General features: G+C 46.5%; 1 protein-coding gene across 1 annotated transcript; it reads right to left on the reverse strand.

Annotated features, from left to right (window-relative positions):
- On the reverse strand, positions 13-26,979 carry CALR3 (calreticulin 3). Its single transcript, XM_005682139.3, has 9 exons — positions 26,856-26,979; positions 26,542-26,643; positions 20,443-20,646; positions 12,191-12,285; positions 7,196-7,384; positions 5,979-6,086; positions 5,768-5,896; positions 4,830-4,922; positions 13-514 (listed from the first exon to the last, which is right to left on the reverse strand). Exons 1-9 carry the CDS (start codon positions 26,944-26,946, stop codon positions 371-373), a joined length of 1,155 nt encoding a protein of 384 aa, XP_005682196.2. The 5' UTR covers positions 26,947-26,979; the 3' UTR covers positions 13-370.

The raw sequence follows: 27,144 nt of genomic DNA on the forward strand, positions 1-27,144 counted from the left end.
CCTTTCTCAAAGTAAGTTTTACTACTTTTTTTTTTATAAAACATTTGGTGGGGGGCATTAAGAAGAGAGTGTGGTGTTTTTGGCCAGAGTCTCACCGGCCTCGGGCTTCCTCCAGCACTTGGGTTTGTCTAGAGGAAATGTTTCTGGGTACCAGGATGGGGGGAGGTTGGAACAAGGGGGACCTGGGGGGAGGAGAGGGGAGGGGAGGGGAGACTGCTCCGGGAGAACCATACCCACCCCACTGAGAACAGGAACATTTTTCAAAGAAAACTAGACAAATGACCACGTATGCGGACATTTGCGCTTTTAAAGGTAGAATAAAGTAGAGAAACAAGGTTTTACCAGTCATCTTTATCTGGGGTGGGGATGACTAAAACTCATTCCTTCTGTGGAATCCTTTGAAGCTATTTTCTCGCCCACTAAACCTGCCCATCAGCATGTCGTCCTCATCCTCCTCCTGGGCCTTCTTCACTTCTTCCTTGGCCTGGATGGCATCCATCTCCTTTTCTGGGCCCTGGGGAGAAAAACAAAGAACCCGGTGGCCAGGGATTATGCTTTCTGAGGGCTGACTGGGTGTCAGCATACAGCCTGCCTCTGCCTCCTGGAAGCCTCCACACCAGCTGGGGTCAACTGAAAAGAAGCCCCCTAGGACATTCAGGTCCCCATTCCTAGAACCTGGAAATGCAACCTTATATGAAGTAGGAGAGCGCTTCCCAGGTGGCGCTAGTGGTAAAGAACCCACCTGTCAATCCAGCAGATGAGAGAGATGAGGGTTTGATCCTTGGATGGGGAAGACCCCCTGGAGGAGGGCACGGCAACCCACTCCAGTATTCTTGCCTGGAGAATCCCATGGACAGAGGAGCCTGGTGGGCTACGGTCCACAGGGTTGCAAAGAGTCGGACACGACTGAAACGATTTAGCACGCGCACACACACACAGTATGTAGGGGGGACAGCTTTGCAGATGTGACTAAATTAAGCATGTTGAGATAAGGAAATTCTACTGGCTTACCAAGTGGGCCCTAAATTCCATCACAGTGTTCTCATGGGAGAGGGGCAGAGGGAGATTTGACACAAACAGAGACAGAGGAGGAGACGGCCGTGTGAAGACAGAGGCAAAGACTGGGAGGATGTGGCCACAAACCAAAGGCACCGGGACCCTTCAGAAGCTGCGAGAGATGAAATAAGGGCTCTCCCCTGGAACCTCTGGCGGGAGCAAAGCCCTGCTGATGCCCTGATTTCAGCCCACTGATACTGATTTTGGACTTTTGGCCTCCAGAATTTGGGAGAATACATTTGCTGTGGGCTTTTTTGTTTTTGACCAGCTTCGTGGCATGAGGGATCTTCGTTCCTTGACCGGGGATCGAGCCCACCCTGCTTACAGTGGAAGCTCAGAGTCTTGACCACTGGACCACCAGGGAGGTTCCCATCCGTGATGCGATGCTTTAAGCCAGCGAGTTTGTGGTGATATTGTTATGGCAGCCCCAGGAAACAAATACCCCCTCCTTCTTCCATTCCCAGAGCACCTGGGCCTGTCTTTCAACCAGCTGACCAGTAAGGGACAGATGAGAAGAGGCCTCAGAGCCTAAATGAGAAACTCCAAACTTGTGTAATTAAAAGAAAGGCCCAGACTGAGTGCAGACATGTCAAGGAGGTTCCCGAAGTCATTGCCGAAAAGAGTTTAGTAAGCCTTTGTGGCAGAAATCAGATTCAAGAAGAAATGGCTCATAAGAACAATCCCTTAGTGATGACCACCTTTTATCAGTGAAGGGGAAGTCTCCCCCCGAAATGCCATGAAATGTTCAGAGTTTAAGCACCCACTTGGCAGCTGGTCCCAGGGTGACGGACGTGACCCGTTTCTATTGCTCTTTCATGTGGGGCCCTGCTGACCCAGGGAGGGACAGCCCCTCCAAGGGGACTGAGTCTTAGAGAGTCGATGCCTGCAAGAACTCCTTTCATATGCAAGCTACATCCAGAGCTCATGTCCCTAACCACCTCCACCACTGGGCTTTTTATATTCAGGGCTGCTATCTCATCTGATTTATCCCATTGCCAGGTGATAGAGAACTAGTACCCCAGGGCCCACAGAAATTCTTAAAACTAGACAATCCTAAGCCTGCTTATCCTGCTTCATCTACTCCTTCCTGCAGAGACCAAACCAAAGTTTTTTGCTCATATCTTCCACCTTTTCCCTCTGCCTCCTGACCAACACTGGTGTTTCCCCATGTGGCCCTGCATGGCCTGGCGTGGCCCCTCCTCTCAGGATCTGTTAGTAAAACAAATTATCTTTTTTTTGATGGTGGCCACTTCCTGGTCTGGGAGTCTTGCCATACCTGATTAACAACAAAACTTACATCTTAACATACAGGTATTACATCTTAACACACAGGTATTTTGGACTTCCCCAGTGGTGAAGACTCTGTGCCGCCAATGCAGGGGGGCTGCGTTTGATCCTTGGTTGGGGAAATAAGATTCCTTATGCCGTGCAGTGGGGCCAAAAGATTTTTTTTTTAATTTAAGAACACAGGTATTTCACAAATGAGGATATCCAAATGGCCACAAAAACCAAGAAACAGTGCCCACCTTGATTCCTCATCATAGAAATACACACAAAACTAGAGTGAGGTACCACGACACACTTGTAGAAACCCACAGTCCCCAGTGCTGGGGAGACTGGTGGAAGTGCAGAACAGTGTGGCCCCTCGGGAAACAGTCTGGCAATGCCTCATAGAGTTAAAGACACACCATGCAACTCAGCAAACCCCGTCTTGGATTTTAACCAAAAGAAACAAAAGCACTCATCCACACACACACACACAAAAACTGTATACGAAATTGTTCTCAGCTTTGATCATACTGTTAAAAATTGGAAACAACCCAAATGTCCATTAGCTGGTGAGCGGATAAACTACTCAGTGAGATGGAGAAACAAAGTACTGATGAAACCCCAGCAACATGGAGAAATCCGGGAGGCACTGCGCTTGGTGAGGGAAGCAGACTCAGAAAGACTCCATGCCTCCAGTGGTTAAGACGCCATGCTCCCAATGCAGGGGGCAGGGGTTCAATCCCTGGTCAGGGAACTAACATTCCACGTGCCACACAGTGAGGCCAAAAAAGAAAAAGACAAAAGAAGACCACCCTATACTACATGATTCGATTTATATGACATTCTGGAAAAGGCAAAACTATAGGGACATAGAAACAAGGACCTGTTGCACGGCACAGGGAACAACTATTATATTCAACATCTTGTAATAACCTAGAAGGAAAAAAGAATCTGAAAAAGAATACACACACACACACACACACACACACACACACATACAGAGAGAGAGCACTTTGCTGTATACCTGAAACTAACACAACACTGTCAATACTTTAACAAAAAGTCCAATAGGGACAGAGACCAGATCATCAGCAGTTGCTGGAGTAGGGGAGGGCTTGGTTACAAGGAGACTTCTGGGGGTGGCGAAATTGTTCTGGGCTTCCCAGGTGGCACAGTGGTAAAGAATCCGCCTGCAAATCCAGAAGATCCGAGAAAATCAGGCTCGATCCCTGGGTTGAGAAGATCCCAGGAGAAGGAAATGGCAACCAATGCCAGTATTCTTACCTGGGAGATCCCATGGATAGAAGAGCCTGGGGCTACAGTCCATGGGCTTGCAAAGAGTCAGACAGGACTGAACACGCACACACGAAATTGTTCTACATCTTGATTTTTAGTGGTGTTTTCATGACTATAAGTGTTTTTCAGAATTCACAGAACTGTACATTGCACAGCACGTAAATCAGACTAGAATTCACAGAACTGTACATTGCACAGCACGTAAATCAGACTTCAATAAATTCGACTCATCAGCAATTGACAGTAATGCCTAGCATGGCCGAAGATTCACATTCCCTTCTGCACTGAAATTCTCATCCGTGCAGAAGGGAATGTAAATAGGATGACCCGCTGGAAACTGTTTGCGTATGAACTCGTGACTGCTCCGTCTACTCCTGGGCATGTGGCCACTGAGAGACAGGTACAGGGATGATGGTACAGGAATGACGGGAACCAGCTTATCCCTGAGGCCATAAGCAGGAAGCATCCCAAAGCTGCATCCACAGAGAACAGATGCATAGCTTCTAGAATATTCACAAAGGAAGGACAAGCTACTGCTCTATGGGAAAATACAAACGAGCCTCACAACACGGCCTGAATGAATGAGTAATGGGTAGCTACATTGATATGAATTTCGAAAGGAGGTCAAATCCATCTGCAGTGATGGGATAGAGGAACTGCCATTCCTTTGGGGGTGAGTGCCGGCGGGGAGGGGACATGAGGAGGCTCCTAGAGCTCTGGTGACGTTCTATGTCTTGATCTGGGTGGGGTGTTTATTATAGAAAAAGTAAAGCACCTTTTTCTATGTGTGAGACTCAAGTATGGAAATAAATGAATAACAAAAGCAAAGTTCACTGTGTTCATGGACTTCCCTGGTGGCCTAGTGGTTAAGAATCCACCTGCCGATGCAGGGGACACAGGTTCAATCCCTGGTCCGGGAAGATCCCACATGCCGCGGGGCAAATAAGCCCGTGCGCCACAGCTACTGAGCTGTGCGCCACAGCTACTGAGCCTGCGCTCTGGAACCCGTGCTCTGCAACAAGAGAAGCCACTGCCACGAGAAGCCCTCACACTGCAGTGAAGAGTAGCCTCCACCAACCAAAACTAAAGAAAGCAAACGTACAACAGTGAAGAGCCAGCACAGCCCAATACATACATAAATAATACAGGGCTGTCTTCTTGAAAAAAAAAAAAAAAAAAAAAAAAAAAGCTCACTGTGTTCATCATACCTTGGTTTCACCCCAGGTGGCCTTGCCAAAGTTCTCAGCATACTCTTCGTCATCTGTGATCAGGAAGTTATCAAAGATGGTTCCGGATCTCACCTGTGGATGAATATAAGCCCTTTGTTACTGGTGTGGAAAAGGAAACTTTCCACAAAATCAAAACTGCTGTGATTTATTCAGTACTGTCACAGAGATTAGCTGTCGACATTAGCACACGCTGAAACCCTTTTCTGGAATGTCAGTTCCCTCCAGGGCACTGGTCCTCAAACTTGGCTGTGCATGGGGACCACTGAGAACATTGACAAGACTGCTGATGTCTGGTCTCACTCCCAGGGATGCTGCTTTAGCAGGTCTGGCGTATGACCCGTCATAGGGGCTTTGAAGGTCTCCCCAGGGACTCGAGCATCCAGTGATGTTTGAGAACCGCTGATTGAGAACCTTCCTGTGCAAAGCGTGAGCCATGGATGGGCAGTGTCAACATCGCTAGGGATTCAGGATCTCAGGCTCCACCCTGGACCCACTACATCACAACCTGCAATCTTATCCTAAAGCCGATATGCACCACAAGGTCAGCTCCAGGCAGATTTCCAGGGGGCATGCGGGGGCAGACAAGAAGTGTCCAGAGGACAGGAAGGATGTCCGTTTTATCTAGGACTGCAAGTTTTGGGTCTGGTTAGGGGTGCCAGGTGCACAACAGGAGCAGGAGTTCAGGCTGAAGTTCAGAGTTACTAAACCAGAGCAAGTTTAAAACCTGGAGACTGGCACGTCCCTCACAGTCCAGTGATTAACAAGCCACCTGCCAATGCAGGGGACTTGGGCTTGATCCCCGGCCCTGGAAGATTCCATATACCTCAGGGCAGCGAAGCCCATGCACCACAACTACTGAGCCACACATGGCAATAGAGACCCAGTGCAGGAAACAACAGACAGACAAAACGAGCGACCTGCCAAAGCTCCAGTCCAATGGCACCAATGTTCTCAAATTCTGAAAGATCGTATTCGGTCAAATAGTTGTTTTTCATCTTCTGATGGAGCCAAACATCTTTGTCTATGCCCTCAGGTTTCAGGCCATCCTGCAACAACAAACCATATGCGCTGGTCCCCGGGGACACGGGTGGGGAAGGGACTGGCAGGAAGGTGGTGCCACATACGCACCTGGTATGGAGGCTTCTGGAGCATGGCTGCCTGCCAGTCCCCGTCCAGTTCGCCCTTCCAGTCACTCGGCTTGCTGGCACTGGCATCCAGAAAATGCTTCTCCCAGTCCTTCAGATGCGTGCAGGGGGGAAAGTTAGATTCTCAGCTTGGAGAAAGGAAATCTGCCAAGAGGCAGAGGCAGGCCTGTGACCCCGGGTGCGCTTTTCTCCTCCTCAACTTGATGGTAGAAGGGGCTGAGTGCTGGGGTTCCTAACCTCACCAGGGGTTTCAAGCACAGCCTACAGTTTGCGGTCCTTTTGGTTAGACAGCATCACTGACTCAATGGAAGTGAATCTGAGCAAACTCCGGAAGGTAGTGAAGGACAGAGGAGCCTGGCGTGCTGCAGTCCATGAGGTCGCAAAGAGGGGGGCAAGACTCACTGACTGAACATCGAGAGGAAACTAATACACACCTGTTACAGTCATGGGTGCTTGGTTGCCGGTCACAAGCATGATGCTCAAAAATACTATGTTCAAATGCAGAATGAAAAGAAAATCATTTTTATAAAGGTCGCTGATGCATTTTCCTTTCTTTGGAAAAAGACATTGGTCTGGGATTTCTCTGGTGGTCCAGTGGTTAAGACTCCACACTTCCATTGCAGGGGCCATGGGTTTGATCCCTGGTCAGGGAACTAAGATCCCACATGTGGCAACTTAAGATCCCACATGCCACAACGAAGGCCTGGCACAGGTGCAAGCATGCTCAGTCGTGTCCAACTCTCTGCAACCCCATGGACTGTAGCCCACCAGGCTCCTCTGTCCATGGGATTTTCCCGGCAACAATACTGGAGTGGGTTGCCATGCTCCCCTCCAGGGGATCTTCCCAACCCAGGGATCGAACTCAAGTCTCCTGCAGTGGCCTGCGGATTATTCTTTACCACTTGAGGCACCTGGGAAGCCCAAGACCTGGTGCAGCCAAATAAATAAAAATAAATAAAAATTTTAAAAGTATCGGTTAAGATGACACACGCTTCTTGCTTTCATCTCAGTTACTTCTAACTCTTTCACAGTGCCTTGAGGTGTGCAGCGGTGCAGCGGGTTCAGCACATGAGCTCTAGGGAGGGCTCCTGGTTTCACTCTTGTCGCCATCACTACCAGCCAGGCAGCAGGTGTACGGCACCTGGGTACTCACAAACTACGCTTTCCACTTTCTAGCAGCTGTCCGGGAAGAATTCGCACCTGGGATTTGTCCTTGGCAGCCTGGTCCCAACCCTCAGCCTCTGCGGATGCCTTCTCCATATTCTTCAGTGACGTTAACTGCCAGTCATACTCGATGCTTCCGGATTCAATCGACTGACCGTCAATTTTCACGTCATAAGTGAGGTCTGGTCTTAAAATCAGAGTGTAGAGGTGTGTAAAGCTGTCAACCTGCATGTTTTGCGGGGAGAAGAAGAAAAGAGTGAGACCCTCGATGTTTCAAGGCAGGTCTAGGTAAGCAGTGCACGTTGTCATGGGTCAAAGCCTTACTGTAAACACAAGCAGAGACACTCTAGAAAGGGGCTGACCTGACCACGAAAGGGTGTTCTACAGGAGAGTCACCCCTCCGTAGAGTACTTCCTCACTACTGGCAGCCTTCCCTGTGTGGCTGACCCCTTTCCTAGGCCAAGACAACGGCTCTCACCTCTAACCTCCCAGGCAATCATGATGGAGTAGGTCGGTGTGAACCAAGGGATCATTGTGCTGTTTGACTTAGGAAAAGCTGTATGGAAAACAACTTCCTGTTCAGTGTTCTGAAAGATACCAAATGCAGCCCACTCTGTTTCTTAACACGGGGGAGAACTTCCTAACACTCTCTTGATGAGTCGTCCAACAACTGAAGCTTGGCTGGGGTAGGCCTGGTTTCTTTCTTGGGCGTGGTTAAAACCCCAGACTGGACATAAGGAAAGCATTTAACATTCAATAAAAGGGGTCTGGAGACTTCCCTGGTGGTTCAGTGGTTAAGAATCCGCCTTGCAATGCTGGGGATGAGGGTTGATCCCTGGTCGGGGAACTACATGACGGGAGCAACTAAGCCCGTGTAGGCCACAGCTACTGATCCTGGGTACCACAACTAGAGATCCGTGCGCCACAATGAAAGATCCCAAAGATGCAACTAAGACCAATGCAGTCAAATACATGTATTTTAAAAAATAAAATTAAAAAACTCTATGCTTCCACTGCAGGAGGGCATGGGTTCAATCGCTGCCTGGGGAACTAAGATCCCTCAAGCCACACAGTGCGGCCAAAAATAAATAAAATAAAGGAAGGTTGGAAGGTGGGTGGGAAGGTGCCTAGGGAAGCTGGGGGTTCCCAGGATATGCCTGTCACCAGCAGAGGGGACCCCAGCACCATACCCCGGCAGCATCAGTGTCACTGGGGGTACAGGGGCAATGCTCATTCCCAGGTCAGCCCTGATCTGCTGCACTGGAACTCAGCGGACCCTCTGGTCACTTTCACAGGCCCTCCAAGGTCTCTGACACCACTCAGGTTTGAAAACCACCACCCCAGCATAAAGGCCCTGCCAGGAGGAGTCTCTCCCTGCTAAAAGCCAAATCAAAACACTTTCAGGGGCTTCCCTGGTGGCTCAGTGGTAAAGAATCCGCCTGCTAATGCTGAAGAAATGGGTTCAGTCCCTGGTCCGGGAAGATCCGACATGCTGTGGAACAACGAAGCCCGTGCGCCACAACTATCGAGCCTGTCTGTGCTCTAGACCCCGGGAGCTGCAACTGCTGAGCTCAAGTGCCGCAACTATGAAGCCCAAGCGCTCCAGAATCTGAGCTCTCCAATGAGAGAAGCCACTGCAACGAGAAGCCCATGAACCCCAATGAGAGAGTCGCCCCCACTCGCGCACCTAGAGAAAAGCCTGCCCAGCAATGAAGACCCTGCATGGACAAAAGTAAATAAATACAATTAAAAATTTTTTTTCAGTACCCCTTTGATCTGCCGTCCTGTGTGGCCGATAACTCTATTCAGAATCAGCACTACAGTCTCCTCTGTGTCTCCTTCAACCCTTGTAGTCTGCTCTGACAGCTGAATGCACGATTCTTCCAATGCTCTCCCCCTGCTCTCTGCCTGCCTTTGTCTCCACTCACCTTTCTTAGCTTAGAATTTGAGCTGGCTGGTCCCATGGCTGGCACCCTCTGAGATCTGGCCACAAACTCAAGCCTCCTGAGGGATAACAGCTACACTCTCACATATGCAAAAGCTTCAAATCAACATCCTTAATCCCACTTGTCAGCCAAGCTTCAGATTCAAAGTTTCCAGCAATTTACTCTTCCTTCATGTCACAGGAGACTTGGGTTCAATCCCTGGGTCGCGAAGATCTCCTGGAGGAGGAAATGGCAACCCACCCCAGTAGTCCCCATGGACAGCAGAGCCTGGCTGGCTCTGGGGTCGCAAAGAGTCAGACACGACTGAGTGACTGGGCACACACACGCATGCTTCCTCAGCATCAGCCAGGATTTTCCAACCAGCTGTTCTACACACGACCCCTGAGTCGGTCCTGACCCCTTTCTTGGCCTTTATTTCCCCTCCTGTTTAACAGCAATGCTGCTGAGAATCATCATCCACACCCTCAACATCCACATTCCAAACATCACCAAGTCTTTCGGACCCCACACAGGAATCATCTGTCAAAACGTTGTCAGGTTCCAGGCTTCCCTGGTGGCTCAGTGGTAGACAGCCTGCCTGCTGATACCGGCCGGAGAAGATCCCACAGGCTGCTGAGCGACTAGGTCGGGGCCCCACAACTACTGAGCCTGTGCTCTAGAGCCTGCAAATTGTGGCTGCTAAAGACTGTGACCCTAGACCTGTGCTTCGCAACAAGAGACGCTGCCACAGTGAGAAGCCCACGCACCGCCACTGGAGAGCGGCCCTCGCTCGCTGCAGCTAGAGAAAAGTCTGTGCAGCTAAGAAGACCCAGCGCAGACAAAAGTGAAATAAAATAAAATGCTCCTGGGTTCTGCACCCTGCTGAAGCCTTGATCTAACAGTCTCATCCCTCTCTCTGCCTGTTGCGCTCTCCTTCCCTCCCCAGAACATCCGAGGCATTTTTCTAACAATGCAGACCAGACCTCCTCCAGGAAAACCTCAGAGGGCTGGCCACTACATTTCCTTTATAGCATCACAGAGAGAATCGGAGCCCTGTGAAGAAAACTGCACTCCTCACCCAGGAGGCCCTAACGCCGATTCGCTGCTACGATCCGAGGCTCCAAAGCTCCCTCAACACACTGATCTCTTATTTTCCTAGCAGGCTTGCAGAAATAGCAGCACCCATCCGAGGGCTTCATTGGCCTGCCAGTGCCGCCCAGGGCCCTGTAGGCTTGCTGCCTCCAGGTGACCCAGTTCTGGCCTCCCAGGCACAGTGCAGGCCAGAACTCACAGCCTCCGTCTGGCAGGGTCACCCCTTTTCATCCTCGCACACCTGAGCTGCCGCTGAAAAGGAGTCAATCACGAAGATGTGCCCGCTGGTCCAACACTAAGGTGGAGGAGGAAGAGTTGGAATTTGAGCTCCTCCTCACTCCCCCAAGGGAGGGCGTCAGGTCTTCACATACAGGGCGACCTGCTGACTCTTTCGAACCACCAGGTCAACAGGCGGGACTCCGAGAGAAACCACTCTGCAGAGACTCACTGGGGCTCTGTAAGGAAGCCACACCCACTGCTCAGGACTAAGAGGCAAGTATGGATGCTCTCTGACTTCACCAGTGGTTCAGTTGGTAAAGAATCCACCTGCAAAGCAGGAGACCTGGGTTTGAACCCTGGGTCAGGAAGATCCCTTGGAGAAGGGCATGGCAACCCACTCCAGTATTGTTGCCTAGAGAATCCCAAGGACAGAGGAGCCTGGCGGGCTGCAGTGCACAGGGTTGCAGAGAGCGGACGCGGCTGAGCACGCGCGTATGCTCCCTCTCCTTGCTGTCAATCATCTTGGCAACACACTGGCCTTCTGCCCAGATTCCCAGAGGCTATGGGTGCTGGGGATTGCTCAGGGGACAAGTCCCTACTTCCTGGTGCTTACCTTCAAAGCGGGGGCTGTACATTGGGGAGGCTACTTCTTCTTCCTAGGCCCAGACACCAGGGACTTAATGCAAGCTTCCTCTTTGGAAGCCCGGGGCAGGATCATTGAGTATAAACAGGCCCTAAAGACCTAAAGTGCCATTTTCACAGGATCTTCTGGGTAAAAAGGTAAAGGATGTATGCATTCATTTTAGAAATGTTCCCATTTTAAAATGTTTTGGGGGGCTTCCCTGGTGGTCCAGTGGCTAGAGACCCTTTGCTCCCAAAGCAGGGGCCCTGGGTTCAATACCTGGTCAGGGTAATAGATCCCACATGCTGCAACTAAGACCCATTTCAGCCAAACAAATAAATATTTAGAAAAAAAAATGTTTTGTTATTTGGAAGATTAATTTCTCCAGAGGGATTTTTTATCTTGACTATTTCATTCCTTAACGATGATGGATGTGCGTGCGTGCTAAGCCGCTCAGTCGCATCCAGCTCTTTGCGACTGAATGGACTGTAGCCCTCCAGGCTCCTCTGTCCATGGGATTCTCCAGGCAAGAATGCTGAAGTGGGTTGCCAGGCCCTCCTCCAGGGGATCTTCCCGACCCGGGGATCGAACCTGAGTCTCTTGCATCTCCTGCACTGGCAGGGGGGTTCTTTACCACCAGCGCCACCTGAGAAGCCCAATGATGATGGGGGCTGAAACGCCACCATCCTGCTATAACCCTTATGAAGCAAATTGTAAATGGATGTCACAGCTCAAGGTGAGAAGTAAGTATGCCCTTCTGGTGGGAGGGGAGTTTGGGGGAGAATGGATACATGTCTCTCTATGTATACATGGCTGAATCTCTTTGCTGTCCACCAGAAACTATCACAACACTGCTAATCATTGTTAAACTATATCCCAACATAAGATAAAAAGTTTAAAACAAACTGTAAATTTAAATTTAAAATAAAATAATTTTTCATCCAAAAAAAAAAAAAGAAAACCCCAAAGACTTCAGAACCCAGTCGAACCCAAGTTCTGGGCAAGTGTGTCTAATGGGCACACTAAACTGGGAAATGGGGGCAGGACAGACAAGGCTGACCCCCACCCCAGGGCTCCCTTAACTGTTTTAAGGTCAAAACTGTTTTCTACAAACTCCCATTATCATTTTTTCAAGAGTTAACACGATCACCAATGTAACAGAAAAGCGTTTACCTTACACCTGATTGATTTCTTGTTTGCGTGATACTGATTCTTGAAATGTAAAATAACATGAACTGTCTTGATGTCAAATCCACAAATATCAGGTCCTACAAGCAAGCAAACAAAAATTAACCACTCTCAGATTCCTTCCGTAACACATCACCACACCACCATTTTTTTTGAAACAGTACACAAAGACGCGGGGAGCGTGCATGTCTGGGAATAAGCAGGTGCCCGTAGGGAGATTCTTTAAATGCACGGCGACATTCAGTTCAGGTCATGGCCACCACAGCCGCTCTGAACTCAAGGGTAAGCCAGCAGGTGAGGAAGAAAAGGAAGGTCTAACAACAGTCTGGTAAGCGTCCCCGCCCCATGCAGTCTGAACCTCAGACCTTCCCTCAGAAGCTCAGACCAGGGCTCCTGTACCCACAGGAGGGCTCCAGAGCTGGACTGCCTGGCTCCGATCCCAGCCACCTTCCATGCTGACACATATTTGCAAATAACGTATTTGCCTCTCCCGCCTGAGTGTCCCAGTCTATAAAATGGGGGTGTTAATCTTGACTTCACAAAGCTAATTCAAGGGGCTAATATATGTAAAGCTTTTAGTATGGCAATGCTCAATATTTGTTATTATTGTTATGCTCCAAGAAAATGTACCCATATATAGATGTTCTTTCTTAACAATATCCCCACATCATAAGCAAAAGAGAGGTTACGATCAGTATGTAGATTCTGATGAATGGTGAAGTCTGTAAGAAGCTCTATTCAATGATTTTGGGGACTTCCCTGGGGGTCAAGTGGTTAAGATTTTGCCTTTCAATGCAGGAGGTGCTGGTTTCATCCCAGATCAGGGAGATAAGATCCCACACATCTCACGGCAAAAAACAAAGAAACATAAAATGGAAACAATATTGTGAAAAATTCAATAAAGGTTTTAAAAGTGGTTCACATTAAAAAATAAACACACAACAAAGTTAATGGTTTTTAAATCGGTATGAGATCAAGTTTCAGTCACTAAGGAAATGGAATTCTGTAGGGTACTCTATTCCTTGCTCAAAGACTAAGAAGTTCTGAATATTTTAAACCAGGTTTACAGGAGGGATCGGGAAAATCTGTCAAGCCTTCTGAGAATGTCTGGAATTACCCAGTTGCGCCTTCACTGACTTGAAGCCGTAGGAATGTATTCGAGCGTCCGTGTGTCTTTCTGTCTCAAAAAGAAGTCCACCACATCCACAGACCCGAGCCTGTACCCACCCCCATTAACAAACTCTGAAAACACAAGCAGATGACTGCAATTTCTTCCAGAACCTGTAGTGATGAACCTCCAGATTAAATAAGAGAGAACTAGGCTGCACATAATTACTTAAAGAATATTAACAATTTGTCAGAGTAGATGCGAAGTTGAACTTGGAAATAGCATCCTATGGAAGGACAAAAAACACCATATCTATCTCCCAGTGGAGTTCCCTAAAGATGTGTGGTTTATGAAATTTCTTTTTGTTATTGTTGTTATTGCTGGAAAAGAGTTTAATTTTTTAAAAAAACAAAAGCTATGTGGACTATTTCTGTGAAAGTCTATTACCCAGGATAACCTCAGATATGCAGATGACATCACCCTTATCTTATGGCAGAAAGCTAAGAAGAACTAAAGAGCCTCTTACTGAAACTGAAAGAGGAGAGTGAAAAAGTTGGCTTAAAGCTCAACATTCTGAAAACTAAGATCATGGCATCTGGCCCCATCAGTTCAGTTCAGTTCAGTCGCTCAGTCGTGTCCGACTCTTTGCGGCCCCATGAATCGCAGCATGCCAGGCCTCCCTGTCCATCACCATCTCCTGGATTTCACTCAGACTCACGTCCATCGAGTCAGTGACGCCATCCAGCCACCTCATCCTCTGTCGTCCCCTTCTCCTCCTGCCCCCAATCCCTCCCAGCATCAAAGTCTTCTCCAATGAGTCAACTCTTCGCATGAGGTGGCCAAAGTACTGGAGTTTCAGCTTTAGCATCATTCCCTCCAAAGAAATCCCAGGGTTGATCTCCTTCAGAATGGACTGGTTGGATCTCCTTGCAGTCCAAGGGACTCTCAAGAGTCTTCTCCAACACCACAGTTCAAAAGCATCAATTATTGGGCGCTCAGCCTTCTTCACAGTCCAACTCTCACTTTCCATACATGACTACTGGAAAAACCACAGCCTTGACTAGACGGACCTTAGTCGGCAAAGTAATGTCTTTGTTTTTAACTATGCTATCTAGGTCCCATCACTTCATGGCAAATCGATGGGAAACAGTGGAAACAGTGAGAGACTTCATTTTTCTGGCTCCAAAATCACTGCAGATGGTGACTGAAGCCATGAAACTAGAAGACACTTGCTCCTTGGAAGGAAAGTCATGACCAACCTAGACAGCATATTCAAAAGCAGAGACATTACTTTGCCGACTAAGGTCCGCCTAGTCAAGGCTGTGGTTTTTCCAGTGGTCATGTGTGGATGTGAGAGTTGGACTGTGGAGAAAGCAGAGTGCCAAAGAATTGATGCTTTTCAACTGTGGTGTTGGAGAAGACTCTTGAGAATCCCTTGGACTGCAAGGAGATCCAACCAGTCCATCCTAAAGGAAATCAGTCCTGAATATTCATTAGAAGGACTGATGCTGAAGCTGAAACTCCAATACTTTGGCCACCTGATGCGAAGAGCTGACTCATTTGAAAAGACCCTGATGCTGGGAAAGAGTGAGGGCAGGAAGAAAAGGGGATGACAGAGGATGAGATGCTTGGATGGCATCACCGACACAATGGACATGGGTTTGGGTAGACTCTGGGACTTGATGATGGACAGGGAGGCTTGGCGTGCTGCGGTTTATGGGGTTGCAAAGAGTCGGACATGACTGAGTGACTGAATTGAACTGAACTATTACCTTGGAATTGGAAGATGAAATTTATTTTTCCCTCGAAATTGGTCAGAAGTTTCTTCTCTAAGTACCTACATGCTTTTGCTATTAAATTCAGCTTCAGAATGTGCCCAGATCTGACCAGAAAAATCTGGACTTTTTCCATTAACAGCAATCATAAAATAGTTACGCAGGAATGGATTTTTGAGAAGAATGGAAGCATATGGGCTCTGAAGTGGGGTTGACCTGACTTTTGGGCAAGTATTTTAATCTTTCTGAGCCTGTTTCCTTATTTGCAAAATGGGGGCCGCATTACCCATTTCCAGCTTGTTTAACATAATCTAAGATCGCATAGTTAAGGCACCTGGAAGGGCCCAGTGAAACATATTCCCCTCTTCCTCTTCAACACCTGCAAGCTGCTCTCAAACCAAAAACTACAGCTAAGAAATCACAGGAAGTGTTCTAAGACTGACACAATGGATTTCAGTGAAATGTAACTGATTTTGAGTTAAAAACAAAATAATACAGAAAACTTTAAATATCTTTTTTACTCCAAAATATGCTGCTTTGCAATTTACATGTAGCAGACATGTTGAGTGTATTTAAAGGTAGTATTAGGTGGATATTTGCAGTTCTTTTGTTTACCAAATCCAGCTAAACTAAATATTTGTGAAATCATCTCTAATTCAACAGGTGGTAATTTTTTTTTTTTGCCAGATATTTCTGCCATCCTGTTTTGAGGGAATAATTACCATAACCCAAATTGAGCCACTTAAAATTCTTTTTTAATCAAAAGAAAGACCTTTCTCATTCCAGACTTTAAATTCAAGAGTAAATGTGAGACATGGCAGCCCACAAGGCTTCCTTGTCCATCACCAACTCTCAGAGTTTATTCAGTTCAGACGGTGATGCCATCCAACCATCGTCCTCTTCTCCTCCTGCCTTCAATCTTTCCCAGCATCAGGGTCTTTTCAAATGAGTCAGCTCTTCGCATCAGGTGGCCAAAGTATTAGAGTTTCAGCTTCAGCATCAGTCCTTCCAATGAATATTCAGGACTGATTTCCTTTAGGATGGACTGGTTGGATCTCCTTGCAGTCCAAGGGGACTCTCAAGAGTCTTCTACAACACCACAGTTCAAAAGCATCAATTCTTCGGTGCTCAGCCTTCTTCACAGTCCAACTCTCACATCCATACATGACCACTGGAAAAACCATACCCCTGACTAGATGGACGTTTGTTGGCAAAGTAACATCTCTGCTTTTGAATATGCTGTCTAGGTTGGTCATAACTTTCTTCCAAGGAGTAAGTGTCTTTTAATTTCATGGCTTCAGTCACCATCTGCAGTAATTTTGGAGTCCAAAAAATAAAGTCTGACACTGTTTCCACTGTTTCCCTATCGATTTGCCATGAAGTGATGGGACCAGATGCCATGATCTTCGTTTTCTGAATGTTGAGCTTTAAGCCAACTTTTTCACTCTCCTCTTTCACTTTCATCAAGAGGCTCTTTAGTTCTTCTTAGCTTTCTGCTGTAAGGGTGGAGTCATCTGCATATCTGAGGTTATTGATATTTCTCCTGGCAATCTTGATTCCAGCTTGTGCTTCTTCCAGCCCAGCGTTTCTCATGATGTACTCTGCATATATGTTAAATAAGCAAGGTGACAATATACAGCATTGATGTACTCCTTTTCCTATTTGGAACCAGTCTGTTGTTCCATGTCCAATTCTAACTGTTGCTTCCTGACCTGCACACGGATTTCTCAAGAAGCAGGTAAGGTGGACTGGTATTCCTGTTTCTCTAAGAATTTCCCATAGTCTGTGGTGATCCACCCAGTCAAAGGCTTTGGCATAGTCAATAAAGCAGAAATAGATGTTTTTCTGGAACTCTCTTGCTTTTTCCATGATCCAGCGGATGTTGGCAATTTGATCTTTGGTTCCTCTGCCTTTTCTAAATCCAGCTTGAATGTCTGGAAGTTCACGGTTCACGTATTGCTGAAGCCTGGCTTGGAGAATTTTGAGCATTGCTTTACTAGCATGTGAGATGAGTACAATTGTGCAGTAGTTTGAGCATTCTTTGGCATTGCCTTTCTTTGGGATTGGAATGAAAACTGACCTTTTCCAGTCCTGTGGCCACCGCTGCTGCTGCTAAGTCGCTTCAGTCATTTCCAACTCTGTGCAACCCCATGGACGGCAGCCCAGCAGGCTTCCCTGTCCCTGGGATTCTCCAGGCAAGAACACTGGATTGCCATTTCCTTCTCCAATGCGTGAAAGTGAAAAGTGAAAGTGAAGTCGCTCCAGAGTTTTCCAAATTTTCTGGCATATTGAATGCAGCACTTTCACAGCATCATCTTTTAGGATTTGAAATAGCCAACTGGAATTCCATCACCTACACTAGCTTTGTTTATAGTGATGCTCCCTAAGGCTCACTTGACTTCGCTTTCCAGGATGTCTGGCTCTAGGTGAGTGATCATACCATCGTGATTATCTGGGTCGTGAAGATCTTTTTTGTATAGTTCTTCTGGGTATTCTTGCCACCTCTTCTTAATAGCTTCTGCTTCCATTAGGTCCATAACAATTCTGTCCTTTATTGTGCCCATCTTTGCATGAAATGTTCCCTTGGTATCTCTAATTTTCTTGACGAGATCTCTAGTCTTTCCCATTCTATTGTTTTCCTCTATTTCTTTGCATTGATCACTGAGGAAGGCTTTCTTATCTCTTCTTGCTATTCTTTGGAACTCTGCATTCAAATGGGTATATCTTTCCTTTCCTCCTTTGCTTTTTGCTTCTCTTCTTTTCACAGCTGTTTGTAAGGCCATTGGTTTTCTTTTTTCTCTGAATATCCTCTCTGGTCCCTTCTCTCTCTCTCCTCCTTATGCAGTTCCCACAGTGCACATGCTGGTTTGTTTGATCGTGTCCTATAGGTCCCTTAGGCTCTGCTCGCTTTCCTTCAGTCTTGTTTCTTTCTGCTTCTCAGCCTTAATCATGTCCACCAACCTATCTTCAGGTTCTTGGATCCTTTCTTCTGCATGCTCAGATCTGCCTTTGACTCTTCTAGTGAACTTTTCATGTCAGTTGTACTTTCCAACTCCAGAATTTGAGGTTGAGTTCTTGTTAAGTTTACTATATCCTTGGCTTGCTTTCTTCTTCTTCTTCTTCTTCTTCTTTTTTTTTTTTTTTTTTGCTTTTTTCCTATCTCCTTACTGTATTTCCACTTTCTCATATTTTTCTTGACTTTCACTACATCTTCACTGAGTTCTTTTAGAATCATTCAGAGAGATATTTAAGTCTAACAGGTCTGTCATTAGTCCTTTTTACCAGGGACAGTTCATATTGATTTTTTTTTTTTCATTTGAATGGGCCATACATTCTGGCTTCTTTGTATACTTTGTGATTATTTGCTAAACACTGGACATTTGAGTCTAATGTTAACTCTGGAAATTGGATTCTCCTCCTTCTGTAGGCTTTGCTTTGTTGTTTCTGGTTTTTTGCTTGATTTGTTGAAGGCTCGCTCTGCACCAAGGGTCAGCCTGGGACATAAACAGTGCTTTCTCAGGTTTTTTTCTGAGTGTTTTCCTGGGTATGTGCAGTCACTTTTTAGTTTCCCTTGCATATGCATTTGTTTTCTTAATGTCCTAATCTTTAATGCCTAGTTTCCTAAAAGGGGAAAGGTGAAAAATGAAGGGTGGGAAGGGAGGGTTCTGGCCCTTTTAGTTTCCTGGGATTCATTTCAGGGGGAAGAGGAGAGGCTTACAGCAATGTATGGAGGTGTGACAGCAATGGCTGGCCATCTGCTTTTCTGTGCCTCTACCGTCAGAAGCAGGAATCAGCCATCAGATCCCAGATCTTTGTTATTTGGAGGACAGGATCGTTTTTGCCTACCCTGGTTCCAGTAAAAGCTCCTCCAGGAACAGGGTGCACAGCTGTCTGTCAGCCATGTGGCTAGAGGTGGGAGATGGGTAGGTACTACCAGGCAAAGAACTGAAATTCACCGCCAGTGACCTCCCCAGTCTTCTGCTGGAAGGTGCAATACTTCCACTGACTCCAGAGTTCCACAATAGTTACATCAGAAAGATTCTGCCAGTGCAACTGTTGTCTAGGTGGGGAGACAGATTCCTGGTGCTTCCTATTCCCCCATCTTCCCAGAATCCTCATTCTTAAAGGTTTTTGAATCCACACACTTCAGTTATGTCTGGTTCCTATAGCCAAATGTGGTCCCTTCCCAATTCCAGCACAGATGTTAATTACTCCTGGTGTTGAGAGACATTTACTGTATTCTAGCAGTCACCACGGAGAAGGCAATGGCACCCCACTGCAGTACTCTTGCCTGGAAAATCCCATGGATGGAGGAGCCTGGTAGGCTGCAGTCCATGGGGTCACGAAGAGTCAGACATGACTGAGCGACTTCACTTTCACTTTTCACTTTCATGCATTGGCGAAGGAAATGGCAACCCACTCCAGTGTTCTTGCCTTGAGAATCTCAGGGATGGGGGAGCCTGGTGGGTTGCCATCTATGGGGTCGCACAGAGTCAGACACAACTGAAGTGACTTAGCAGTAGCAGCAGCAGTCAACAAGCTTTTGATGTAAGGAGCCAGACAGTAAATAGTTTTGGTTTTGTGAAGTACATATTCTCTGTCATGACCACTCAATTCTGCCACTGCTGCTTGAAAGCCGCCACAGACAAGATGCGAATGAGCAGAGAGAGGCTGCATTCCAATTAAGACTTCACTTGTGGACACTGAAATCTGAGTGTCTATTATTTTTATGGATCAAAAGTACTGTCCTTTTTTTAATCATTCAAAAATGTTAAACACCTAGAAGTTCCTTGGAGACCTAGTGGTTAGGATTCTGGGCTTTCACTTCCGTGGCCAAGATTCAGCCTCTGGTTGGGGAACTGAGACCCTGCAAGCCAGGCAGTGTAGCCAAAAAGAAAAGTTAAAAACCCACCCTTAGTTCACCAGCCATAATACACACAGGCTTTGGGCTGACATGGCCCATGGTCAAGGTATTCATTCCTGAGGCATTCAAAATACCTGGGTTATATAAATATTGAATAGATGACTGTCTCCCTAGAATAGAATGATATGGTTGCCTTTCTGCTATATTAATTAAATCTGTGTGTGGGCATGCTAAGGCGCTTCCATTGTGTCCGACTCTTTGTGACCCCAAGAACTGCAGCCCGTCAAGCTCCTCTGTCCATGGAATTCTCCAGGCAAGAATACTGGAGTGGGTTGCCGTGCCCTATCCAAATTAATTAGGTTTAACAGTACTAAAAACCTTCCGTTAGATATTCTCAACACAACTCGAGCAAAGTCAATCTAAGGATCCTATAAGTGGAAGGGGTTTTCAAAAATCACCAGAAATGATTGTCAATACTATCGAAACTCACCAAACATAATATAGTACTGGGACTTCCCATTCAGGTTCTTCTGATCCATGTCTGCAGGGAACAGCTTAATGTAGCCCCCTCCGCAGTCCATCTTCTGCTCATGTTTCACTGTGTACTGAACGATCAGAGTCTTCCCCTTATTGCTAAATGGTTTGAACCGTGCAGAGATGGCATAGAATCGGCTGTTTTGAGTGGTTTGCAGACCTTTAAATAAAAAGTACTCATGAGGGAACAGGAATGACACCAGTCAGCAAGGCAGGAATTAAATGGCTATCCTCCCCTACCCCTGCTGGTAAACCTCCCAACCATTTATGTTGATCCTGCACCCATAGCACATCTGTACGATAATATGTGATGGGCTTGTCACTAACAGGCTCTCTACTGCTACAGAAGTTCTGTCTCACGTACCTATGTATGTGTTTTTGTATTTAATATACAAGTTAGGTGTTAAGTTATAAACACGCTTCAGTTCTGACAGATATGCAGTCTAATTACAAATAAAAGGTTCATTTTGCTTCCCTTCATTTTCCAAGGGGTGGGAATATACAAGGAAGCTTTGTAGCAACTGGGTTAAAAAATGGAGCATTCTGGGACTTCTCTGGTGATCTAGCGGTTAAGAATCTGCCTGCCAGTGCAGGGGAAATGGGTGTGACCTCTGATCCAGGAAGATTCCTCATGCCCTGGAGCAACCAGGCCTGTGTACCGCAACTACTAAGGACGCTCTGCAGGAAGAGACGCCACCGCCATGAGAAGCCTGCGCACCATGAGTAAAGAGCAGCCCCCCACTCGCCACAGCTAGAGAGAGCCTGAGCACAGCAACGAAGGCCGGTGCAGTCAAAACTAACTAAATAATTCTTTACAAAATGAAATATTGCCATCTGCAGCAACATGGATGGACCTAGAGACTGTCATGCTAAGTGAAGTAAGTCTGACAGAGAAGGGGAAATATCCTATGCAAGCCCTTACATGTGGAATCCATACGTTAAAAACGTTGCAAATGAATTTACACAACAGAAAGAGACTCACGGACTTGAGAGAATGAATTTATGGCTGCAGGGGGGAAGGATGTGGGGAAGGGATAGTTAGGGAGTTTGGGATGGACATGTAGACACTGCTCCATTAAAACGGAGAACCAACAAGGACCTACTGCGGAGCATAGGGAACTCTGCTCACTGCTATGTGGCAGCCTGGATAGGAGGGGAGTCTGGGGAAAAACAGATACCTGGGCATGTATGGCTGAGTCCCTTCGTTATATTGTTTGTTAATTGGCTATATCCCAATACAAAATGCAAAGTTGAATAAATAAATACATGGAGCAGTCTGCTTCTTTACCTTAATTCTCATCATAAAACAGCTACTTTCGAGACACAATAGCTAAAGGAGAACAGAGTGCTGATCTGGAAAAAAAAAAAAAAGGTGCTTCACCGCATGGCGTGAGTTGGTTCGAGCTGTCCCCTGTGTAGCGGCTCTTTTTAGGAAGACAACCATCCTTTTGTCATGAGAATCATCTTATACAAGCTTAGTCCTTTACTTCAAGACCAAACTCCCTTTTTCAGCAGCCTCATGGCTCTGAACCAATCCCTTACCTTATACTGGACTGTAAGACAAACCTGACCACAAGGATCTACTGTAATTTCACAGGGAACTACGCTCAGTATTTTGTAATAACCTATAAAGGAAAAGAACCTGAAAAAAAATATATATAACTGAATCACTGTGCTGTACACCTGAGACTAAATGATATTATAAATCAACTATCAACTATACTTAAATTAAAACAAGAAAGACAAACCTGAAAACTAGTCTTCTTATAACCTACCCTCTGTGCAACATACTCCTGTCCCCATAACTGCCTATGCTGAGAGCCATCATGAATGAACCTGGCACTCTGCATCAGTATGTCTAAGCCTGAATTCACCGCTGACTCCCCACTCCCACACCTACTTCTCTCTTCTCCATTCTCCCCCTCCCCTCACCTCTCTCAGATGATCTGCAGTCCCTCCTGTTACCATCCAGGCAATTCTAAGGCCATCTGGTCATAGCAAACACCTTCTTCCAACAATACAAGAGATGACTCTACTCATGGACATCATCAGATGGTCAATACCAGAATCAGATCGATTATATTCTTTGCAGCCGAAGATGGAGAAGTTCTACATAGTCAGCAAAAATAAGAATGGGATCTGACTATGGGTCAGATCATGAACTCCTTATTGCCAAATTCAGACTTAAATTGAAGAAATTAGGGAAAACCACCAGACCATTCAGGTACGACCTAAATCAAATCCCTTACAATCATACATCATCTATTTGTCGCTACAAATAGATTCAAGGGGTTAGATGTGACTGACAGAGTGCTGAAGAACTATGGACAGAGGTTGGTGACATTGTACAGAAGGCAGTGATCAAGACCATCCCCAAGAAAAAGAAATGCAAAAAGGCAAAATGGTTGTCTGAGGAGGCCTTAGAAATAGCTGAGAAAAGAAGAGAAGCAAAAGGCGAAGGAGAAAACAAAATATAAATCCATCTGAATGCAGAGTTCCAAAGCATAGCAAGGAGAGATAAGGAAGCCTTCCTCAGTGATCAACGCAAAGAGAGGAAAACAATAGAATGGGAAAGACTAGAGATCTTCCCTGGTAGCTCAGTTGGTACAGAATCCATCTGCAATGCAGGATACCTCGGTTCAATTCCTGGGTTGGGAAGATCCGCTGGAGAAGGGATAGGCTATCCACTCCAGTATTCTTGGACTTCCCTGGTGGCTCAGCTGGTAAAGAATCTCCCTGCAATGTGGATCCCTGGGTTTGGAAGATCCCCTGGAGAAGGGAAAGGCTACCCACTCCAGTATTCTGGCCTGGAGAATTCCATGGACTATATAGTCCATGGGGTCACAAAGAGTTGGACACGACTGAGTGACTTTCACTTTCACTTTCAGAGATCTCTTCAAGAAAATTAGAAATACCAAGGAACATTTCATGCAAAGATGGGCACAAAAAAGGACAAAAATGGTATGGACCTAACAGAAGCAGAAGATATTAAGAAGAGGTGGCAAGAATACACAAAAGAACTGTACAAAAAAGATCTTCAGGACCCAGATAATCATGATGGTATGATCACTCACCTAGAGCCAGACATCCTGGAATGTGAAGTCAAGTGGGCCTTAGGGAGCATCATTATAAACAAAGCTGGTGGAGGTGATGGAATTCCAGTTGAGCTATTTCAAATCCTAAAAGATGATGCTGTGAAAGTGCTACACTCAATATGCCAGCAAATTTGGAAAACTCAGCCGTGGCCACAGGACTGGAAAAGGTCAGTTCTCATTCCAATCCCAAAGAAAGGCAATGCCAAGAATTGCACTCATCTCACAGGCTAGTAAAGTAATGCTCAAAATTCTCCAAGCCAGGCTTCAACAGTAGTGAGCTGTGAACTTCCAGACGTTTAAGCTGGATTTAGAAAAGGCAGAGGAACCAGAGATCAAATAGCCAACATCCATAGGATCATTTAAAAAGCAAGAGAGTTCCAGAAAAACATCTACTTCTGCTTCATTGACTAAGCCAAAGACTTTGACTGTGTGGATCATGATAAACTGTGGAAAATTCTGAAAGAGATGGGAATACCAGACCACCTGACCTGCCTCCTGAGAAATCTGTATGCAGGTCAAGAAGCAACAGTTAGAATCGGACATGGAACAACGGAGTGGTTCCAAATTGGGAAAGGAGTATGTCAAGGCTGTGTATTGTCGCCCTGCTTATTTAACTTCTATGCAGAGTACATCATGAAACACTGGGCTGGATGAAGCACAAGCTGGAATCAAGATTGCCGGGAGAAATATCAATAACCTCAGATATGCAGATGACACCACCCTTATGGCAGAAAGTGAAGAGGAACTAAAGAGCCTCTTGATGAAAGTGAAAGAGGAGAGTGAAAAAGTTGGCTTAAAGCTCAACTTCAGAAAACTAAGATCATGGCATCTGGTCCCATCACTTCATGGTAAATCGATGGGGAAACAGTGGAAACAGTAAGAGACTTTATTTTGGGGGCTCCAAAATCACTGCAGATGGTGACTGCAATCAAGAAATTAAAAGACGCATACTCCATGGAAGAAAAGCTGTGACCAACCTAGACAGAGTATTAAAAAGCAGAGATGGTATTTTGCCAACAAAGGTCCATCTAGTCAAGGCTATGGTTTTTCCATTAGTCACGTATGGATGTGAGAGTTGGACTACAAAGAAAGCTGAGCACTGAAGAATAGATGCTTTTGAGCTGTGGTGTTGGAGAAGACTTTTGAAAGTCCCTTGGACTGCAAGAAGGTCCAACCAGTCCATCCTAAAGATCAGTCCTGAGTGTTCACTGAAAGGACTGATTTGAAGCTGAAACTCCAATACTTTGGCCACCTGATGCAAAAAACTGACTCATTTGAAAAGACCCTGATGCTGGGAAAGATTGAGGGCAGGAGGACTTGAAGAGGACAACAGAGAATGAGATGGTTGGATGGCATCATTGACTCGATGGACATGAGCTTGAGCAAGCTCCGGGAGTTGGTGATGGACAGCGAAGCCTGGAGTCCACGGGGTCGCAAAGAAGTGGACACAACTGAGCCACTGAACTGAACTGAAGGCCATCTGACTCACCCCACTCCTCAGCCATCACCATCACCTCTCAGCACCTCTCTTCTCTGTCTAGTTAAATTCTGTGGATTTTTCCATCCGTGACTTCTATGTCATGATCCTGGGGGGCCACCATGAGGGGTGGAATTAACCAGTATACTGAGTGTCTTGCCTGTATCTGCTCTCAGTAGACACGTGCTGGAGTGAATGAAATGCAGAGTCTACAGTCTCAGCATTTCTGGCTGGAGGAAGGAAAAATATTGAGGCGGAAAAAAACAAATGACAACTCCACTCCTTAGACAAGCTTCATAGAACTTGTTATTTTCAACTCCATTTTTTCCACTACAGCCTGACAATTTGGAGCACCATGTGTCTATGAAACAATGCAAGTACATTTCAAAACCAGAGGTTGCCGAGTGTTAGGGCATCATTGGTGTAACAGAGCCAAGATGGAAGATGAATGGAAGGTCAGCGGAAGGTGGTGAAGAGGGGAACTTTTCATTTAAATCAGGGGTTGGTAAACTTTTTTTTGTTAAAGCCAGGGAATAAACATTTTACACTTTTGAGAGTCTGAACTACTCAATTCTGCCTTGAGAATTGTGATCTGAAAGCAGGCACAGATTGTATGCAAATAAGCGAGCATGGCTGTGTTCCACTAACCCTTTATTTATGGACTGTGAAATTTCAGACACTGCGTGGAGCGCTTCGTATAACTTTAATGCATCACAAAATACTATTTCCCTTTCTTTTTTCTCCAGCAACTAAACAATAAAGAGGGGACTCTCTGGTGGTCCGGCGGTTAAGAACTGGCCTTGTAATGCAGGAGACAGAGGTTCAGGCTCTGTTCTGGGAACCAAGATCCCACATACTAAGCACCTAAGCCAGGGTGACACAGCTAGAGAGCTGGTGCATGGCAAGGAAAAGATCTTCTTGCCACAGAATGGAAGTTCCCGCATGCTGTGACTGAGCCTTGAGGTAGATAAAAAAAATTTAGAAATCTAACTGGGTGTATAAATAAACAGGCAGTAGTTTATCTACTTTTAATTATTAGGAATGAGAAGCCAGAATGGAGGTTATTCTTGGTACCAGAAGGGTACTGACTTGGGGCCGGGTGAGGGCGGGGGACTTGCCTCTAGGGGTGGAAGTGGGGCCTGAAAGTTCCTATCTTGATCTGGGTGTGCAGTCACAAACTATATTCATTCTATTGGACCCCCTAAGATCCATCCACTTGACAGCATGTAACTTTTACCTTTTTTTTTTTTTTAACTTGAAAATAAAAATGAGAAGTATCTTCTAATCTTTTCCTTCTGGAGCCTAAGGCCCTCGGGTCTCCAAACCCATCTGACTAGCGCTTGTAAAGAGGCATCATCTTGGTCTCTTCTAAAGAGAGAAAAGACAAAACAACCCGACCCAGGCCTGTTCCCCGAATTGTGAAATGGGTGTTGGGGTGTGCCACACCTACCTTGAAACTTAATTTCACGTTTCCTACACTAACCTTTATCTTTCTCTTTATGACCATAAAAATTCCCGGACGAAAGTCTAAAATGCCCAAATTGGGAGTCATTAGTGGAATGCACCCATCGGTTCCGCCAGCGCTCTGTAAGGGGTAAATAACACAGGTTAGGGCTGAAAACTTAATGTGTGTCGTGGGGAGAATGATGGGGACGCCCGAGGCTTCGAAGCTTCAGGGTTTTGATACCACCGATCCTTCGTCTAAAGGCCGGGGCCAAATGGCAACTCAGGCCATCCAGTGGGCAACGGGGTATGCGGGAGCTTACACCCCCGCCACCATCGGCGTCGCCCCTTCACCTCCATCTAGAAATTCCTCCTGGAAGTAGACGGTGGCCAGCGCCACCCGCAGCACACAGATTGCCCAGAGCGGGACGCGAGCCGCGGCCATGGACCGTGCGGCACCACTTCTCTTAACTGCCCCTTTGCGCCTCCGGCGGTCTCCGCGGCCCGCCAGGCCCGCCCCGGAACTACAGCTCCCGTCACGCCTCGCGATTATGACCCGAGAGTCCATTGGGCTCTGACGCGCGGTGCACACCAGGCCCGGCCCAAAACTACCACTCCCATGAAGCCTTGCGATTATGACCTG

The sequence above is a fragment of the Capra hircus genome, chromosome 7, assembly GCF_001704415.2.
Source record: "Capra hircus breed San Clemente chromosome 7, ASM170441v1, whole genome shotgun sequence".
Lineage (NCBI taxonomy): Eukaryota > Metazoa > Chordata > Mammalia > Artiodactyla > Bovidae > Capra > Capra hircus.

Bases quoted from the DNA above. Each gene is read 5' to 3' on its own strand.
- CALR3 (XM_005682139.3), bottom strand. From the start codon at position 26,946: ATGGCCGCGGCTCGCGTCCCGCTCTGGGCAATCTGTGTGCTGCGGGTG. The intron at 7,385-12,190 runs GTAAACGCTTTT...CAAAACATGCAG, and splicing joins AGAAATCAATCAGGTGTAAG to GTTGACAGCTTTACACACCT. The intron at 6,087-7,195 runs GTGCGAATTCTT...ACGCATCTGAAG, and splicing joins CTGCCAAGGACAAATCCCAG to GACTGGGAGAAGCATTTTCT.